The sequence below is a fragment of the Stegostoma tigrinum genome, chromosome 7 (assembly GCF_030684315.1).
Source record: "Stegostoma tigrinum isolate sSteTig4 chromosome 7, sSteTig4.hap1, whole genome shotgun sequence".
NCBI lineage: Eukaryota > Metazoa > Chordata > Chondrichthyes > Orectolobiformes > Stegostomatidae > Stegostoma > Stegostoma tigrinum.
This window is the reverse complement of record NC_081360.1, coordinates 10,559,044-10,575,348: the sequence shown is the minus strand read 5'-3', so window position 1 is coordinate 10,575,348 and position 16,305 is coordinate 10,559,044. Positions and strand designations below refer to the sequence as shown.

Genomic DNA, 16,305 nt, shown 5'->3' with positions numbered 1-16,305 from the left:
GTATGGTCACTTCCAAACATCCTTTCAAATGTATAACAAAGGAACACAGATTTATTTAGAACTACATCAATTTTGTGCTCCTAAGATGCTGCTTGGCCTGCTGTGTTCATCCAGCTCCACTCTTCGTTACCTCGGATTCTCCAGCATCTGCAGTTCCAATTATCTCTGATAAAACAAAGTTTGTCAAGTTTGTCAAATAACAAATTTCAGTGCAAGTATATTTTAAAACAATAATGTTTTATTATCAATATGTACAGTGGTACTTGGCTGTGCTGTGGCAGAATGAGCTTCTTGGGACTGAAGTAGCTCTTGTATCAAAACTTCTGAAGTTCAGGATGAATGTTCAGTGGGCTGTACAGCTATTGTAGGTATATGGGCAGTATAGTATTTTAATTCCACATTTGTAGGGAGGCATCTAAAATGTTGGCTAAAAACTTTAGTTGTTACAAGGAGATAAAACTGCAAAACAATTTCTGGGCTCACTGATTGTCACTTTGAGAGCTTTCAGAACTTAAGACCTCACTGCAACCTCAGACTCAAAATGGATAGAAGCTGGTTTCAAATCATGAGAGCGAGCCCTTGACTTGTGCAGTACTAAGGAGCCCGAGTGATAGTGAAGTCAATGGGGATCAGTAAAGAACTCTCTGCCGGCTGGACTTAGACTACCAGTGCTGATTGTTGCAAATAATGGAGGCCAGTCATCTCAGCCACAAGACATCAGAGTAAAATTTCATCAGGGTATCATCTTACACTCAATCTTAGACTCAACAATCTCCATCAAATACCTTTCTCATCAAAACATACATATGGGATATTTGCTGAAGACTTTACAGTTCAGTTCAGTACAATTCACAGTTCCTCAGAAAACAAAAATTCTGCATTACGTCAGCACTTAAACAACACCAGGCTTGCACCATAAATGGCAAGTGAACTTTGAGCCATACAAGTGTCAGGCAATGCCCATCTTCATTTTCCACCAGCTGGAATTTCCAAATATAAATCTCATGTTAGCATTGATGACGCTAAATCCGTACAACCTGATAATTATTAAAAACTGAGAATTATAACAGAGGTACAAAAATTCCAGAAACCAATTTACTTCATAAAACAATAACTTATCTAATTAATATTTTCAGAGATGTAGTCTCTAAAGATGGTGCTACAATTTTCCTTTACATTTTATAGCATTCCTGCCAACAGCTAGTAATACTTTAAAGTAAACAGTGCAGAATTTATTTAAATATTTATCGCAGTTTGATTAGCATCAGGACTTCAGTTGTTCCCTATAACTCTAAACAACAAAATTGCCCATCTTGGACACTAATTAGATTACACAGGTATACAAGTAATACACTAATGATCTCTGCTTTTGTTTCTGCAAGACTAAAACCAAAGATCTTTGAGGAAGCATGCAATTTCACATATGGATATAGAGGTTTGTATGATAAGTTTGTGCCATGCACATAAATTGCAGTTGCATTAGGTATTAAACATTAAACAGACTGTTAGAAGCCACTTATGAAAAGGTGAGTTTCAAAAGACATTTTGGAGAGACAGAAGGAGTATTCCTGCCTGCTGAAAGCCTATTTCTTGCTCATTTCCCTAGATCCATATTGTCTCTTCATAATAGCAAATTTCATGTAAATATCGACTGAATTTCTGTCATTCCAAAACTAGCAAAGTATGTTTGTCACCTGCAGTTCAACTGGAAAAACTGAAGAGAGACCAGTATCTGAAAATGGACTTGCTCTGCACTGACACTGAAAATCCTTTCTCAAATCAAACTGGCAGTACTTTTTGGTGAAAATTATTCAATTACAGATAATTTTACTTACCAGCTCACTGCCAGCTCATGTACTTTCAGTGTCTTTGTTAGTTTGCATCCACCTGATCTAAGTAAATTACTGGGAGAGCCTTTCATCTGAGCAAGATACGGGTTCACTCGTGTGTCAACTGGAAATTCAGAATCCTACCAATAATAAGGGAAGAAAATCATCTTCTGATTCTTCAGAATATTGGTCAAACATATCCATTAACTATTAATTTAGTCCTTACAAAAAATCATACTTAAAAGTAGTTGCTGAAAATTGTGATGTGAATAGTTAACTTTTAACAGTACATTACTAAAAACAAGATTTTCACAATTCGCTATGGCTACTAATGTACATACAATTTTATTAAATGTAGTCCTGAGAGCTGCTGACTCACTTGCACTTTCATTTAAAAATCACTATTTCAATTTCTGACTTGTCAAAAGTACACTACTAATAGCAGTCAAACGCAAAGGTTACACTGTTTATGTGAACTTGCATCAAAGTGAAGAAAAATGACTGGCCATAAAACTATCCGTTTGTCATACAGTCCTCCAGAAATACAAACAAAACAAAGTTTATTCATCCATTGGCTTTTTGACCACATGTCCAGCATTGTTCTTGTTTTCTATTCTGAATGTCCAGAATGCTTTCACTTTTGCAATGAAACATTTAAATAACCTACAATACAGTTCACAGTATAGAAGAAAATGAATCTGCAAATGGATTTCAATGATCCTACATTTTTAAAATTGTAAATAGTTAATTGCAAATAAAATATCATGTGCTCTCTCCTGTGACATAATTCTTCTGTACACACTTTGTCCAATGTCCTGCATGTATCCTACAATGAAAGGCAGGTGAGAAAGAAATTCAACTTGCACCGAAAACAAATGAAAAATATTTATAGCAGACAATACATGCGCTGTACAAAGTTGATCAGAGGTACTAGCAAAACTGGTGCATGTGGCTAAAATGAATTAGCTTTTTCAGCTGCCAATGCACACACCGTCAAAATTATTCCACCCCAATATGCACAATTTCTCTCCAGATGCACAACTAGTCATGTGAAGAGTATTCCACCATGCTCCTGACTTGCACGTTGTTGATGTGGAACAAACACTAGGGACACAAGAAATGAGTTAATTCCGACAGAATTCTTCATCTCTGACCTGCTCTTGTAACAACCTATTTATTTATTTAATCCTTAATATTAACTTCTATTTCTCAAGACTAAAAACTCAGGGCATCTCTAAAAATACCTCCACACCAACTTTGAGATGCCTGTTAATTTGCACAATTGCTAAGACCAGGCAGTGAAGTATGAAGTGAATTGGTCATTTGGAAAGTCAGTACAGATCTGATGGGCCAAAAAGTCCCCTAACAATTCTGCGAACTGTGAAGGTGTTTTGAGAACTGACTGCACAATTCAGCAGAGATCCAACTTCAGACAAGGCTAAAATCAGTTAAAGCCAGCCCACACTAGATAAAGCTAGCATTCAGTCTAACTAATGTGCCTACTCATTAAAGAAAATATAAGAGGAAGAGTGAATTATGTTGCAACAGATGAAAGATACGCGAGAAAGAAATTCAATTTGCACCGAGGTTTGCTCCACACTTTTCTGATACAGATGTTGGATGCAAGTTTGGGGACACAGGTTCTGGATCATCAGCTCACTGGAGAGCATGGTCACGTTACAAGAGATAACAAGGTGTAGAGCTGGATGAGCACAGCAGGCCTAGCAGCATCAGAGGAGCAGGCTTGAGCTGCTGTGTTCATCCAGCTCTACACCTTGTTATGTCAGATTCTCCAGCATCTGCAGTTCCTACTATCTCTGGTCACATTACAAGTTCGATTATAGAGGACTCAAACGATCATATCTGTGGGATGGCTGAGAAAAAGTATGATGGATATGAACAGTGACCAGTGGATTTGCAGGCCTGCCACCTGTCACATCATGAAAATATCAAGGATCACAGAGGAGACTGGGATAAACTTGGCACAGGGTTTTGTGCTTCGAGTTCATCCTTCCCAGTATGAAGTGGTGGCTGAATCTATAAGTACACTTGTGGGTCCAGCCGTAATGTCTGATGGTTAATGACTCAATTTCCTTTGTAACACAAGCAAAAGTCAATCAACGGCTAAATGCTGCAGTAAAAGCTCTGAATTCTACATTGCAAGATTGGTACCTGAAGCTCAGATTTCTGACGTGTAAGCTAACCTTGCTGCCATGTAAACTCAGGCTATGGCTGCCAGAGAGGAGATGGTACAGTTTACAACCAGGTTTTTGAGAGCCTCAGTTGCTCAAGGTCATCCTGCAATCAGAGAATGGAACATGGAACGTCTAAGCGAATGCATAAGGGAGTAATTGATACCTGACTGGGGTAGGGCATTATTTGTTTCTCCATTAGTGTACTGTTGATCTGTTTGTATACTTGACCATTAAAGGCAAAACGTGTGGTGAGGCACAAGTTTAGTAGTTTAAATATGTTGTTATTGCTGACGGAGCTGTGGTCTGTGTTGCTGCTTCCACCAGTAAGGTGGCCACTGTTTCTTTGGCTAGTGGGATGTCGATTGATGTGAATAAAGCTACGATGTCAAAGGATACCATAATCGTGCCATCACTGATTTTTATGTTCTTGAGGATATTGAGGATTTCTTGGGTTGAGTGGATGGAATGGGTTGATCTGTCGACTAGGTGTTTCAATCTCTGTTGTAGGTCCTTGGCCAGTTTGTGTGAAGGTGTGTCTGATAGGGAAACAATGGGTCTGAGGGGGATGTCTGGTTTGTGTACTTTAGAAAGTCCATAGAATCTGGGGGGTGTTTGTGCCTTCTGGTTTCATTCTCAAGCAATGACTGATGCTAGAACTAATGATCTGAATGATACCCAGTATATGGTGGCTTACTAACTGGAGGCAGTAGGAATGACAACCTTTTTAGTTGCCATACATCTCCTGAGCTGACATTCAGCAAAGTAACATCCCAAGTAGTTAACAGCATTTTTCATTATGGAAGATCCTCCAATCCTTGTGAAGCCATATAATCACTCTGGCTGCCCCTCTCTGTCAAGAGAGAATGAGTAAGTAAGTGATCTCATTTGTGCAATGGTGGATGGCAAACTGAAAAATGTTGCCAGAATTGACCGTTCGAATCAACAAGTAACCAAAAGCAAAACAATTATCGACAGTCATCTTCATAGCCATTCAAAATCCATTTCATATTCTGCTTTGATTCATCATTTTATTGCTGTAGCAAGTGCCAACTTCAATTAGTACCTTTTTGGTGAACTTCAGATGTCAGTGACAACTGTGCCTTGCTGAGGTTGGTAAGAGAAATATTCCCCATTCACCCTGGAAAGATACGGTTTCCTGCTGAAAGCACCTTTTTTTCCCTTCCCTTTTCCAGCTGCTACCCCTGTCATCCAGAACATAAGACACTAAGAAAGAGCAGCAGGGGTATGTCAATCAGTCTTGCTTGATCATAAGCTGATTGATGGTGACTTCACCCCTATTCTTATTTAAATACAGAGGTAGCTCAAAAAGATGCAGAACTGAGTTCTGGATGTTCTTGCACATGAAACACAAAATGTTAGTATGCAAGAGCAGCGATAATTAAAAACACAGATATAATTTGGCCTTTGTTGTGAGATGTTGGAGTCTAAAAAACAGGAAAGTCCTGTTACAGTAGTCCAGAATGTTGATGAGGTCACACCTGGACTACTGCATACAAATATGGCCTCATTATTTAAGAAAGGATATCTTGGGAATTGAGGCAGTTCAAAAGAGATTCACTAGGATAATTCTTGGGATAAATGTGTTGGCTTCTCAAAAACAAATCAGGAAATTACGTCTTTACACAGAGTTTAGAAAAGCAATTGCATTGGAACGTACAAGATTCTGAAGGCTTGACAAGGGAGATGTTGAGATGTTTCTACAAGTGAGGAATCTCAAATTGGACGTTGTAACTATAGAGAAAGGAGGTTGCTCATTTAAAACTGAAATGCAAAGGAATTTCTTTTCCTAGAGCTGAGTGAAGGTTTAGAATTCTCTACCACAGACAATGGGAGAGGCTAAATTGCTGAAAGTATTTAAAATAGAAATAGATATATTTTTGAAATGTTGGGCATTTGAGGACCACAAAGAGCTGGCAAGTAAACTTCGGAGCAGATCAGCCATGATCTTACTCAATGGTGTTGCAGGCTTGAGAGGGTAAACACAATTTTTCAGTGTTCTGCACTGTATCCAAAATGACGGAATGACCCCAGATTCAGAGCACTTTTCTGCAGAGACCATTTTCACAAGGGGCAGAAAGGAGGAATGGCAGAGGGAGGGGACTCCCACAAAATGTCAAGTTTTAGATGAATATTCTTAACTGTGTACCACCAAAATACCTACACAGTGAAAGGTATGCCAGCACAAAGCATATTAACCTAAATCTAGAAAATAACTTAAGGCAATGCTGTACAAGAGGCCACAAAATATTTGTGAGGTCCCTTCACTTATGGGAGGCTAATGGAGACAACAAACAGCTATCTGATCCAAAAAGACGACCAGCACAGATCTGTCAACTGAAGGAGATCATTCCCAGAGATCCCAAGGGTTATAATTCCTGTGATAGTAACATGAATATTCTGTACTTTTGCAATTACAGGCTCAAGACACTTTACAAATCCAATAAACAAAACATCGCTGTCATATTGTCTAGGTGAAGCCAATAAGGACATTAAAGAATGGAATGATCCAATTTGGAAAAATATATATATTACCAGGCAGATGATGTCATGGCATTATTTCCAGTAAAAATGGAAAGCAAAAACTTTTGAAACTGCATCCGATTTGGAGGGTGGAATGGGCGCCACTACTCACAGTACGTTTCTGTGAAAGAGGGGTCAATTGCTAATGCAAAAAGGCAGAAATGTCATCTCAAGGGCTTTGTGGAGCAAATTGATTTTAGCATGTCAATCATAACACAATACAAAGAAATAACTGTGGCTCAAAGCATGATAGGTGGCGTTTTTTCAGGGTTCAGAATAAACAGACAAGTGTGAACCATTTTCTCCATCAACATTATCAGTTTGAAGAAAGTCGCTTCTTCTGAGGTTCACTGCAGGACTTTTCCACTTTTTGGTAATTTGCTCATTATTGGAAATAAGCATACAGTGAGCTTTTCCAGATCACCATTTTGAAAGGAATAACAGCAAAAAAGATCACAGGGACATAGAAGATAATCTGCACAACAAATAGAATATCTTTTGCTGTGAATAGTCACTTCATGCCAAAAGAATCAAAATTATTTTTGGAGAAATGTCGGTTCTTCATCAAATTTTAACTCAATGATGCCTAAGGTTAATAGTGAAGTGAAATGACAAATCATCATCCGATTGAAGAATTGCAAGTGATGCAGACAAAAGTAAAAATGGAAACGAAAAATGGTAAAAATGGCCAACCAAAGCACAAAAAATGAAAAACACAAGTCCAGTTCTTTTAATGTTTAGAAATGAACTGCACCTAATGCTATCAAAACTACAAGCTTTTTTCATTCATTCATGGGATATGGGCTTGCTGGCTGGGCAGCATTTATTACCCTATTCCTGGCTGTCCTTGAGAAGGTGATGATAAGCTGCTTCTTGTACTGCTGCAGACCATGGTACTGGTTGACCTACAATGCCAATAGGGAGGGAATTCTGTGATTTTGACTCAGCGACAGCGAAGGAATAGTGATATATATCCAAATTTGGATGGTGAGGAGCTTGGAGGGGAACTTGCAGTGGCCACGTTCCCATGTATTTGCTGCCTTTGTCTTTCTAGATGGAAGTAGATGTGGGTTTTGAAGGTGCTGTCTAAGAGATGTTGGTGAATTTCTACACTGGATCTTGTAGATTTACACACTGCTGCTACTGACCATCGGTGGTGAAAGGACTGGAGTCAGTCAAGCGGACAGCTTTGTCCTGGATGGTGTCAACCTTCTTGAGTGTTACTGGAACTACCTCCATCCAGTCAAGCGGGGAGTATTCCATCACACTCCAGACTTTCATGTCATAGATGATGCACAAGTTTTGGGGAGTCAGAAAGCTTAGGCAGGCTTTTGAAGTCAGTGTTATGAATAAAGTGGACAAGATTAGGATTCAAAGCAGGAGTCTGAAGAGACGGTCTTTACAGATAGGCACATCCAACAGTTGCTAGAACAGGTAAGATTGATTTATCAGATTTTATTGAAGGCACTGAAAACAGAGGAAAATAACAAGAGTCAAAAGCAAAAAAGGGTAAGGGAATCAAGAGATGAAGAATCTCATCACATTCAGAAAACACCTTTGCTGCTAATGGAGTTTCTGATGATCAAGTAGAGCATAAAAAGAGACCATGACATGAAAAGGTCAAAGGGTTCCACTACTGCGCTATTGGTGGTTGTGTAGGTGTTGGAAGACACAAAAACAAATTACATGCTCCTTTCAAAAGCATCTGATTACTCCAGGTGTACCAGGGTCTTTTGACTCCATCCATCATTACAGCCATGATACACACACAGATTAATGAACTGAATTTTAAAGGTACATTTGAATGGTAGAATGGCAGAAAGGTTGCCAACTGATTGGAATCATGGCTGGAATAGAGGAAAATTGTTGTGGCTGGTTGAGGGAAATTATTCCAAATCAGGGAATTGCTACAGGATTTCCCCAAAGGAAAGGCTTCAGCCCAAACACCTTCAGTCACTTCAAAGACAAACCCTCACTACAAGTTTGGAAGTGGGCATATTCACTGATGATTGCAATTTTCAGTATACTACTCAATATTGCAGATACTAAAACAACCCATTCTTGCACGCAGAAAGCCATGGGAAATACTGGGTTTGAGCTGATAATTTATAAGTACGATACACACAGTACAAGTGCTAGGCAATGACCATTTCCAATAAGACAGAAGCTCATCACCTCCCATTGAAGCTGAACAGGAGTATGGTCACTGACACTACCATAATCGATGTCTTTGGGTTACATTGATCAGAAAGTCAAGTGGACTAGTCATACAACTACTGCAGCCATAACAGCAGACTAAAGGCTGGGAATTCTGTAGTAAGTAATTCAGCTCTTGACTCTTTAAAATCTGTCCACGATCAACGAGGTACGACTCAGGAGGTTGGGGATTAAAGGTACACAATTAGGGTCCTGTGGAGGCATCAGTCTGGGGAGGTGAGTGAATATTTCCTGCAATGAGACAAAAGGAGGATCTGAGTATGATGAGAGCGGATGGAAGAGCAGTTGGTGGTGATAAGGTGTTCCATTAAGTGATTTGGCAGAATAGAAGGCAGAATGATTTAGTAGTTTAGGAAGATGAGGTGGGTGAGAACATTCAACTGGACATAGTACATGTAATCAGAGATAGGAGGAACTGCAGATGCTGGAGAATCTGAGATAACAAGGTGTACAGCTGGATGAACACAGCCAGCCAAGCATCATGAGAGGAGCAGAAAAGCTGATATCTCGGGCCTAGACCCTGAAGAAGGCTCATTTCTGAAGAAGGGTCTAGGCATGAAACGTCAGCTTTCCTGCTCCTCTGATGCTGCTTGGCCCACTGTGTTCATCCAGCTCATACCATGTTATCTCATATTACGTGTAATAATGTGTTGGAGTCCTTAAGGTGAGATTAGCATTCAGTGGAAAACTTAGTGTAATGGCCCTGTTATTATGAAGTATTAAAGAAAAGAGGGTACCATTTACCCTTGTGGAGTGCAGAAGATCACTAACCTTGCACTGCACTGCTATATGTTGCTTTTCACCAAGACAACACATTGACCTGAGCTACTATCTTGGTCCAGACTGGCAGAGTCTGGTGTCTCTCGCTTCTTTGTCTGGTCATAAAAATAAAAAGTTGACATTCCTGACCACCAGCACGCCATCCACCAGCACCTCAAGATCCCTGTTTGCAAAGTAGGGAGCTGACTTGCCTTTCTGGTCCGATTTCTCAGAAATAGTGGTTATCAAAGTGGGCAGAACTCATCTGGTTTGGAGTATCTAAAGTAGTGGTCAAGGCATGGACCTCAAAGTCCTGGCAGCACTTGGAACCTCTCCTTCTCCTGCCGCGCAACTCCTCCACAAGGGAGGTTCCAAAGAGGCCAGTAACACAATTAATTAGATGAAGAATGCCTGAGAGAAGTCAGCATGGGCCATAGCATACCAGCTGCCATGAATCCACTCTTAAAAGCACTTTGCCAATAAAATGGGAAAATTAAACCAAAAAATCCTTTTTTTAAAAAGACCAAACCTGAAATAACTTTTATTTGATTGTCAATTCAATTTGTACAAATGACATTCAGGCTTCAACCTGATGCCCCATAAAATTTGTGACAGGTATGCACTATATAAATTTGTATGTTTATATGAACTGTTACATTTTCTGTAGTGCTTCTTACACATGATATGGTGCCATGAAACTGGATTAAACCATAATACATTATAGTCTTATTATAGTGCAGCTGAGTTCAGCAAGCCCTGTTGTTTCAAATCTAATTGCTGTAAATAGAAACATCTTGAAATCAGTAATTGATTGCTGCTGGCAAAGGATGTTTGCAGATTAGCAAACATTTGTAAATTACTAGCACGAGATTAAGAGAGACACCCTGTCTATCAGCACATACAGTTGGGGGTTCCCTCATCATAAAAGCTCTTATAGGTCATTCTGTTTGTACCAGGGTCTTTTAACTCCATCCATCATTACAGCCGTGATACACACACAGATTAATGAACTGAATTCTAGAGGTACATTTGAATGGTAGAATTGTGTATTCACTTGCAGCTATCATTCTCTCAAGATCAGAGAATGCACAAGAGGATTCTGGATAAGCATTGGTTAATCCCTGTGTGAAACTGTTATCAATAAACTTGTAAAAAAAATTAGAATGATTCCAGTTTTGCAATGTCAAGGGCTGTCATTCTCACCTCACCTCTAGAACTCAGATGTTTGTCCTTGTTTGAGCCAAGGCTGTAATGAGGTTAGGAACTCAGTCTCCCTGGTGGAACCTAAACTGAGTAACACTGAGATAACAAAGTGTGGAGCTGGATGAACACAGCAGGCCAAGCAGCATCTTAGGAGCACAAAGGCCGAGACCCTTCACCAAGAAAGGGGGATGGGGAGAGAATTCTGAAATAAATAGGGAGAGAGCAGGAGGTGGACCGAAGATGGATAGAGGAGAAGATAGGTGGAGAGGAGAAGACGTAGGGGGGAACGTGGGGACGTAGGGAGAGGATAGGTCAGTCCGGGGAGGACGGACAGGTCAAGGGGGCAGGATGAGGTCAGTAGGTAGGAAATGGAGGTGTGGCTTGAGGTGGGAGGAGGGGATAGGTGAGAGGAAGAACAGGTTTGGGAGGCGGGGATGAGCTGGGCTGGTTTTGGGATGCAGTGGGGGTGGGGAGATTTTTGAAGCTGGTGAAATCTACATTGATACCATTGGGCTGCAGGGTTCCCAAGCGGAATATGAGTTGCTGTTCCTGCAACCTACGGGTGGCATCATTATGGCACTGCAGAAGGCCCAGGATGGACATGTCGTCTAAGGAATGGGAGAGGGAGTTCGCGACTGGGAGGTGCAGTTGTTTACTGCGAACCGAATGTAGGTGCTCTGCAAAGCGGTCCCCAAGCCTCCACTTGGTTTCCTCGATGTAGAGGAAGCCACACCGGGTACAGCGGATGCAGTATTCCACATTGGCGGACGTGCAGGTGAGTAACACTGAGTTGGTTACTGCTGAGCAGATGCTGCTTGACAGCATTGTTAATGACACCTTCCTTCACTTGACTGATGATCAAAAGGAGACTGAAGAGACAGTAATTGGCTGGGTTGGATTTGTCCCTATGTTTGTGCATGGGGCCCACCTGAGCAATTTTCCTCATTGTCGGGTAGATGCTAGTATTATAACTGCATTGGAACAACTCGGCAAATGTAGTGGCAAATTGTGAAGCATAAATCTTCATTACTATTGCTGAAATATTGTCACGGCCCAAAGCCTTTGTGGTATCCACTGCTTGCAACCATTTCATGTAGAATTAATTGAGTTGGCTAAAGACTGGTATCTGTGATGTTGGGGACCACTGGAGGCGGCTGAGATGGATCTTTCACTCAGCACTTCTGGCTTTAGATTGCTGCAAATAGCTTCAGCTTTACCTTTTGCACTTAAGTCTTGGGATCTTCCATCATATTTTGTGGATCTGCTTCCTCCAAAGAGTTGTTTAATTATTCACTACCATTCATAAATGTATGTGACAACACTGCAGAGCTTAGATCTGATCAATTGGTTGTGGGATCATTTAGCTGTACCACTTTTTAAAATTTATTCATTTTGTGGGATGTGGGCGTCACTTGCTACACAATGTTTGACATGTAAGTAGTCCTGTTTGGTAGCTTCACCACATTGACACCTCAATTTTAAGTATGGCTGGTGCTACTCCTGGCTTGCCATCCTGCACTCTCCATTGAAACAGGATTGACCCTCTAGTTTGATGGCAATGGTTGAGTAGGGGAACTCCCGAGCCACAGTGTTGCAGATTGTGCTGGAGTACAGATCTCTTGCTGTTGAAAGCCCACAGCACCTCAGGGTTGCCTAGTCTTGAGTTATTAGATCTGTTTAAAGTCTGTCCCAGTTAGGACAGCAATACAGCCACACAACAAGAAGTCTGATGGAGCATATTCTCAATGTGAAGGCTGGACTTCATCTCCACGAGGACTGTAGCTTGAGCACACTTACTGATACACTTGCAACAAGCAGACTGGTGAGGCTGAGGTCAAGTAGGTCAAGTATATTTTTCCCTCTTGTTGGTACCTCACCACCTGTTGCACGCCAGTCTAGCAGCAATGTCCGTTAGGACCCAACCAGCTCAGTCTGTAGTGCTTCTGGTCAGCCACTCTTGGTGGTGGCTATTGAAATCTCTCACCCAGAGTACTTGCCACTCTCAGTGTTTCCTCTGAGTGCTGTTCAACATGGAAAAATACTGGTTCATCAGCTGAGAGAGGATGTTACATGGTAATCATTAAGATGCTTCCTTGCCCATATTTAACCTGAAGTCATGAGGCTTCACGTGGTCTGGGGTGAATGTTGAACATAACTCTTGCTCAACTGTATTACACTACACTGCTACCTCTTCTAGGTCTGCCCTGCTGGTTGGACAGGGCAAATTCAGAGATGGGGATGGTGGCTTCTGGGTCATTGCCCATAAGGCATGATGCTATGTTAAGCTGTTGCCTGACTAGTTGGTGAGACAGCTCTCCCAATGCTGGCACTAAACCCCAGATGTTAACAACGAGGATTTTGCAAGGTTGACAGGGCTGTTTCTGCTGTTGTCTTTTCTGGTCTCTATTTCAATGCCAGGTAGGCTGTCTGTTTCATTTCTTTGGTGAAATTTCATAGTGATTGATAGAACTGAGTGGCTTGCCAAGCCATTTAGGGCAGTTCAGAGTCAACCACATCGCTGTGGGTTTGGACTCATGTAGACCAGTCCAGGTGAAGATGGCAGATTTCCTTTCATGAAGGATACTAGTGAACCAGACGGGCTTTACCAACAAGAAACAATGGTTTATGGTCAGCAGTAGGTTCTTAATTCCAGATTTTTTTTTATTGAATTCAAATTCCACCATCAGCCGCAGCGGGTCCCCAGAACATTAGCTGAGCTCTGGATTAATAGTCTAGCAATACTACCACTAAGCCATATCAATCTCTTTCTGGTAACATCCTTGTACATGTTATGTGTACAATGTCCATTTCTATATCTTTTCCATAATATGGTAATAGAAAGTGCACATCACACTAAGTGTTATCTCGGGTTCAATAAACATTCTCAATAGCTGTCATAATTTTCAAATTTTATCCCATAGAAATAAAGCCTAATGTTTGCCTTTTGTTTTAAAAAAAGTGATCTAATGAACCTATGGAAAAAAAGTTAGTAATTGGTACAGTTGTGGACAGAGATCCCTTTGCTTCTGGACCCCACCTAAACTTGTGCATTCCAACGAATAAGTGACTTCCATATTTCTCATTTTAAAACAGTTCCAGGGCTGTATTTTTGTCTGGTGATTAAGTTGGGAGTTGGTTGGGGATAATAAAAAATGTAAAAAAGGTATGTGCTGATTTAATTTTTTTTTGCTTAATTCACTCCATGGGGTGTGAATGTTGCCTGTCCCCTTGAAAATATATGTGGTCTCTTACTGACTCTGCACTATTTTTGAGCAACCTTTGCATGGATCATAAATTTCTTGGGTCACAACCTTACATGCACTTCAAAGGCCAGGGTACCACTTTGAGATCAAGGAAAGTTAATTTTCCTTCTGTCCCCAACCCCTCACCTATCCCCACTATTTTCATGTGCTGGGATGGATTTTTGCATCCTAAAAGCAAAAATTGTTCATTGGAGAATGTGCGACTACTGGGGAATACCTTCTGAGGAATAGGAAATTTACTGACTGCTAAGTGTTATGAACATAGTCCATAGAACAATACAGCACAGTACAGGCCCTTTGGCCCACAATGTTGCGCTGAACTTCTGCCTAAACCTAAAGTCTATCTAACCTCCACCTTATACTATTATCTATATGCACATCTAATAGCCACTTAAATACCCCTAACGAGGCCGACCCCACTACCATCTCTGGCAATGCATTCCATGCCCCTACCACTCTGAGTAAAGAACCTACCCCTAATGTCTCCCTTATATCTACCTCAACTCACTTTAAAACTTTGCCCCCTCGTATAATATGTTTTCACAAGTTCAAAATGTCACTTTTTATACTCATATTTAAAGGCATTACAATTTGAACATCATAGTAACGAATATAGCTTAAGGCTTCAGATGCAATAGACTAATTCTTCCCATTGAGAAAAGTACTCCTGTTTTCCGAACAGTATTTAGAATCTCCAGAGTAATAATTTGGAGGGTGAAATTTCCAGAGCTCTTAAAATTGAAAACAAAACCTTGAACAGCAACACTTTCCAGGATTGCTTTGATTGACAGGATATCTGCTATATCTTAAGAAATAAAACTAGCTCATTTTCAGTTCAATGGACTCTATCGATTACATATCCCAGGATTTGTTTCAACAGCTAAGACCAATATGAAAGCTTGGTTGAGTTTTACAAAGGTAACAGCGTTCACAGTCTAACTTACAATTTTTAAAGACTATTTGACGATTAGCTGCTTTTGATGTGGTCGTGGGTAAGTTGTTTCTTTTTAACAACAGATTGACCACTTGAGAGGATTTTTAAAGAACCTTATATAAACAATAGATAACATGGTGTGAAGCTGGATGAACAGAGCAGGCCAAGCAGCATCAGAGGAGCAGGAAAGCTTGATATTTCGGGTCGGGACCCTTCTTCAGGCTGTCAAGCTTTCCTGCTCCTCTCATACTGCTTGGCCTGCTGTGATAATCCAGCTTCACACTATGTTATCTCAGATTCTCCAGCATCGGCAGTTCCTACTATCTCTTATATAAACAATAGTTTGTTTTTAGAAGCATGCTTGAAATTGTCATTAATGCTGTCATTCAAAGACATCCTGAGGTCTACCCATAGTGGACACTAAGTGGGTAGTTATGAAGGATACATGGGAGACATGGAGAGTTGTTTGAGGAGCACTGGAGTGAATGGTCAAATGTGTGGGGCGAGGGTTCATATTTAGGGGGCATAATAACATTGCTAGGAGATATTGCTGTGACCAAAAATTGAGGCCTCTGGACTCATATATCTCCTACATGTGAGGTTTACAAAAATAGACCTTCCCACACACGTTTTCCTTGCAGGTGTTTCACTAGATTTGTGTCAGACACTTGAAGCGGAGGATCTGCAGCTAGCTAAGTCAAAACAAACATCACTGCGTAATCTAAGAGAGTCGCTCAATTTCGTATAACCTAATTATCAAAGAATTTTTAACATGGAAGGAAACAGCACTATTCTCAGTGGGGAGAAATTCTATGCATGCTGCATGTGTGAACATGTCTCTGATCAGTCATCTGTGGTGTCAAAACATCAGTGTAGTCACACCAGGAAGAATCTGTAGAACTGTGGGGAAGGGAAGGGATTCAAATATCTATCACAGCTGAAAATTAATTTATGCTGTCACACTTGGGAGAGGCCATTGATATGCAAGTAGGGAACAGGCTTTATTCCTTATTAAAACCTGCTGGCACGCCAGCGAATTCATATTGGGATGAAGTCATTCACCTGGACTGTGCGTAAGGAAAGGATTTCATGCAGTCATCAAACCTGCTGAAACACTATCATGCTCACAGAGGACAGACTGCTCATCCGCTCAGTCATTCGGTTGCCCAGCCTGCTGACACACCCTAAAGTTCATAACTAACTACAGTTAACAATTTCTGCTGTCCATCATAATCAGGAATGAGCCCTGGACTTTGTTTGTGCTGATGCTACTGAACCCAATCCTCTTATAGGTGCTAATATTGTAGATAATATTCAAACACAACTATGAATCTGCATGACTAAATTGAGGAAATGATCCTGAC

General features: G+C 40.7%; 1 protein-coding gene across 4 annotated transcripts in view; it reads right to left on the bottom strand.

The window, feature by feature from the left end:
- LOC125453945 (sperm-associated antigen 16 protein) overlaps positions 1–16,305 on the bottom strand; it is an 825,922-nt gene that overhangs the window by 709,517 nt on the left and 100,100 nt on the right. For all 4 annotated transcript variants that reach the window (XM_059647037.1, XM_059647038.1, XM_059647039.1 and 1 more), the window contains one exon: positions 1,836–1,969. In XM_059647037.1, coding sequence (XP_059503020.1) covers positions 1,836–1,969 — 134 coding nt within the window. The remainder of the gene's footprint in view (positions 1–1,835; positions 1,970–16,305) is intronic.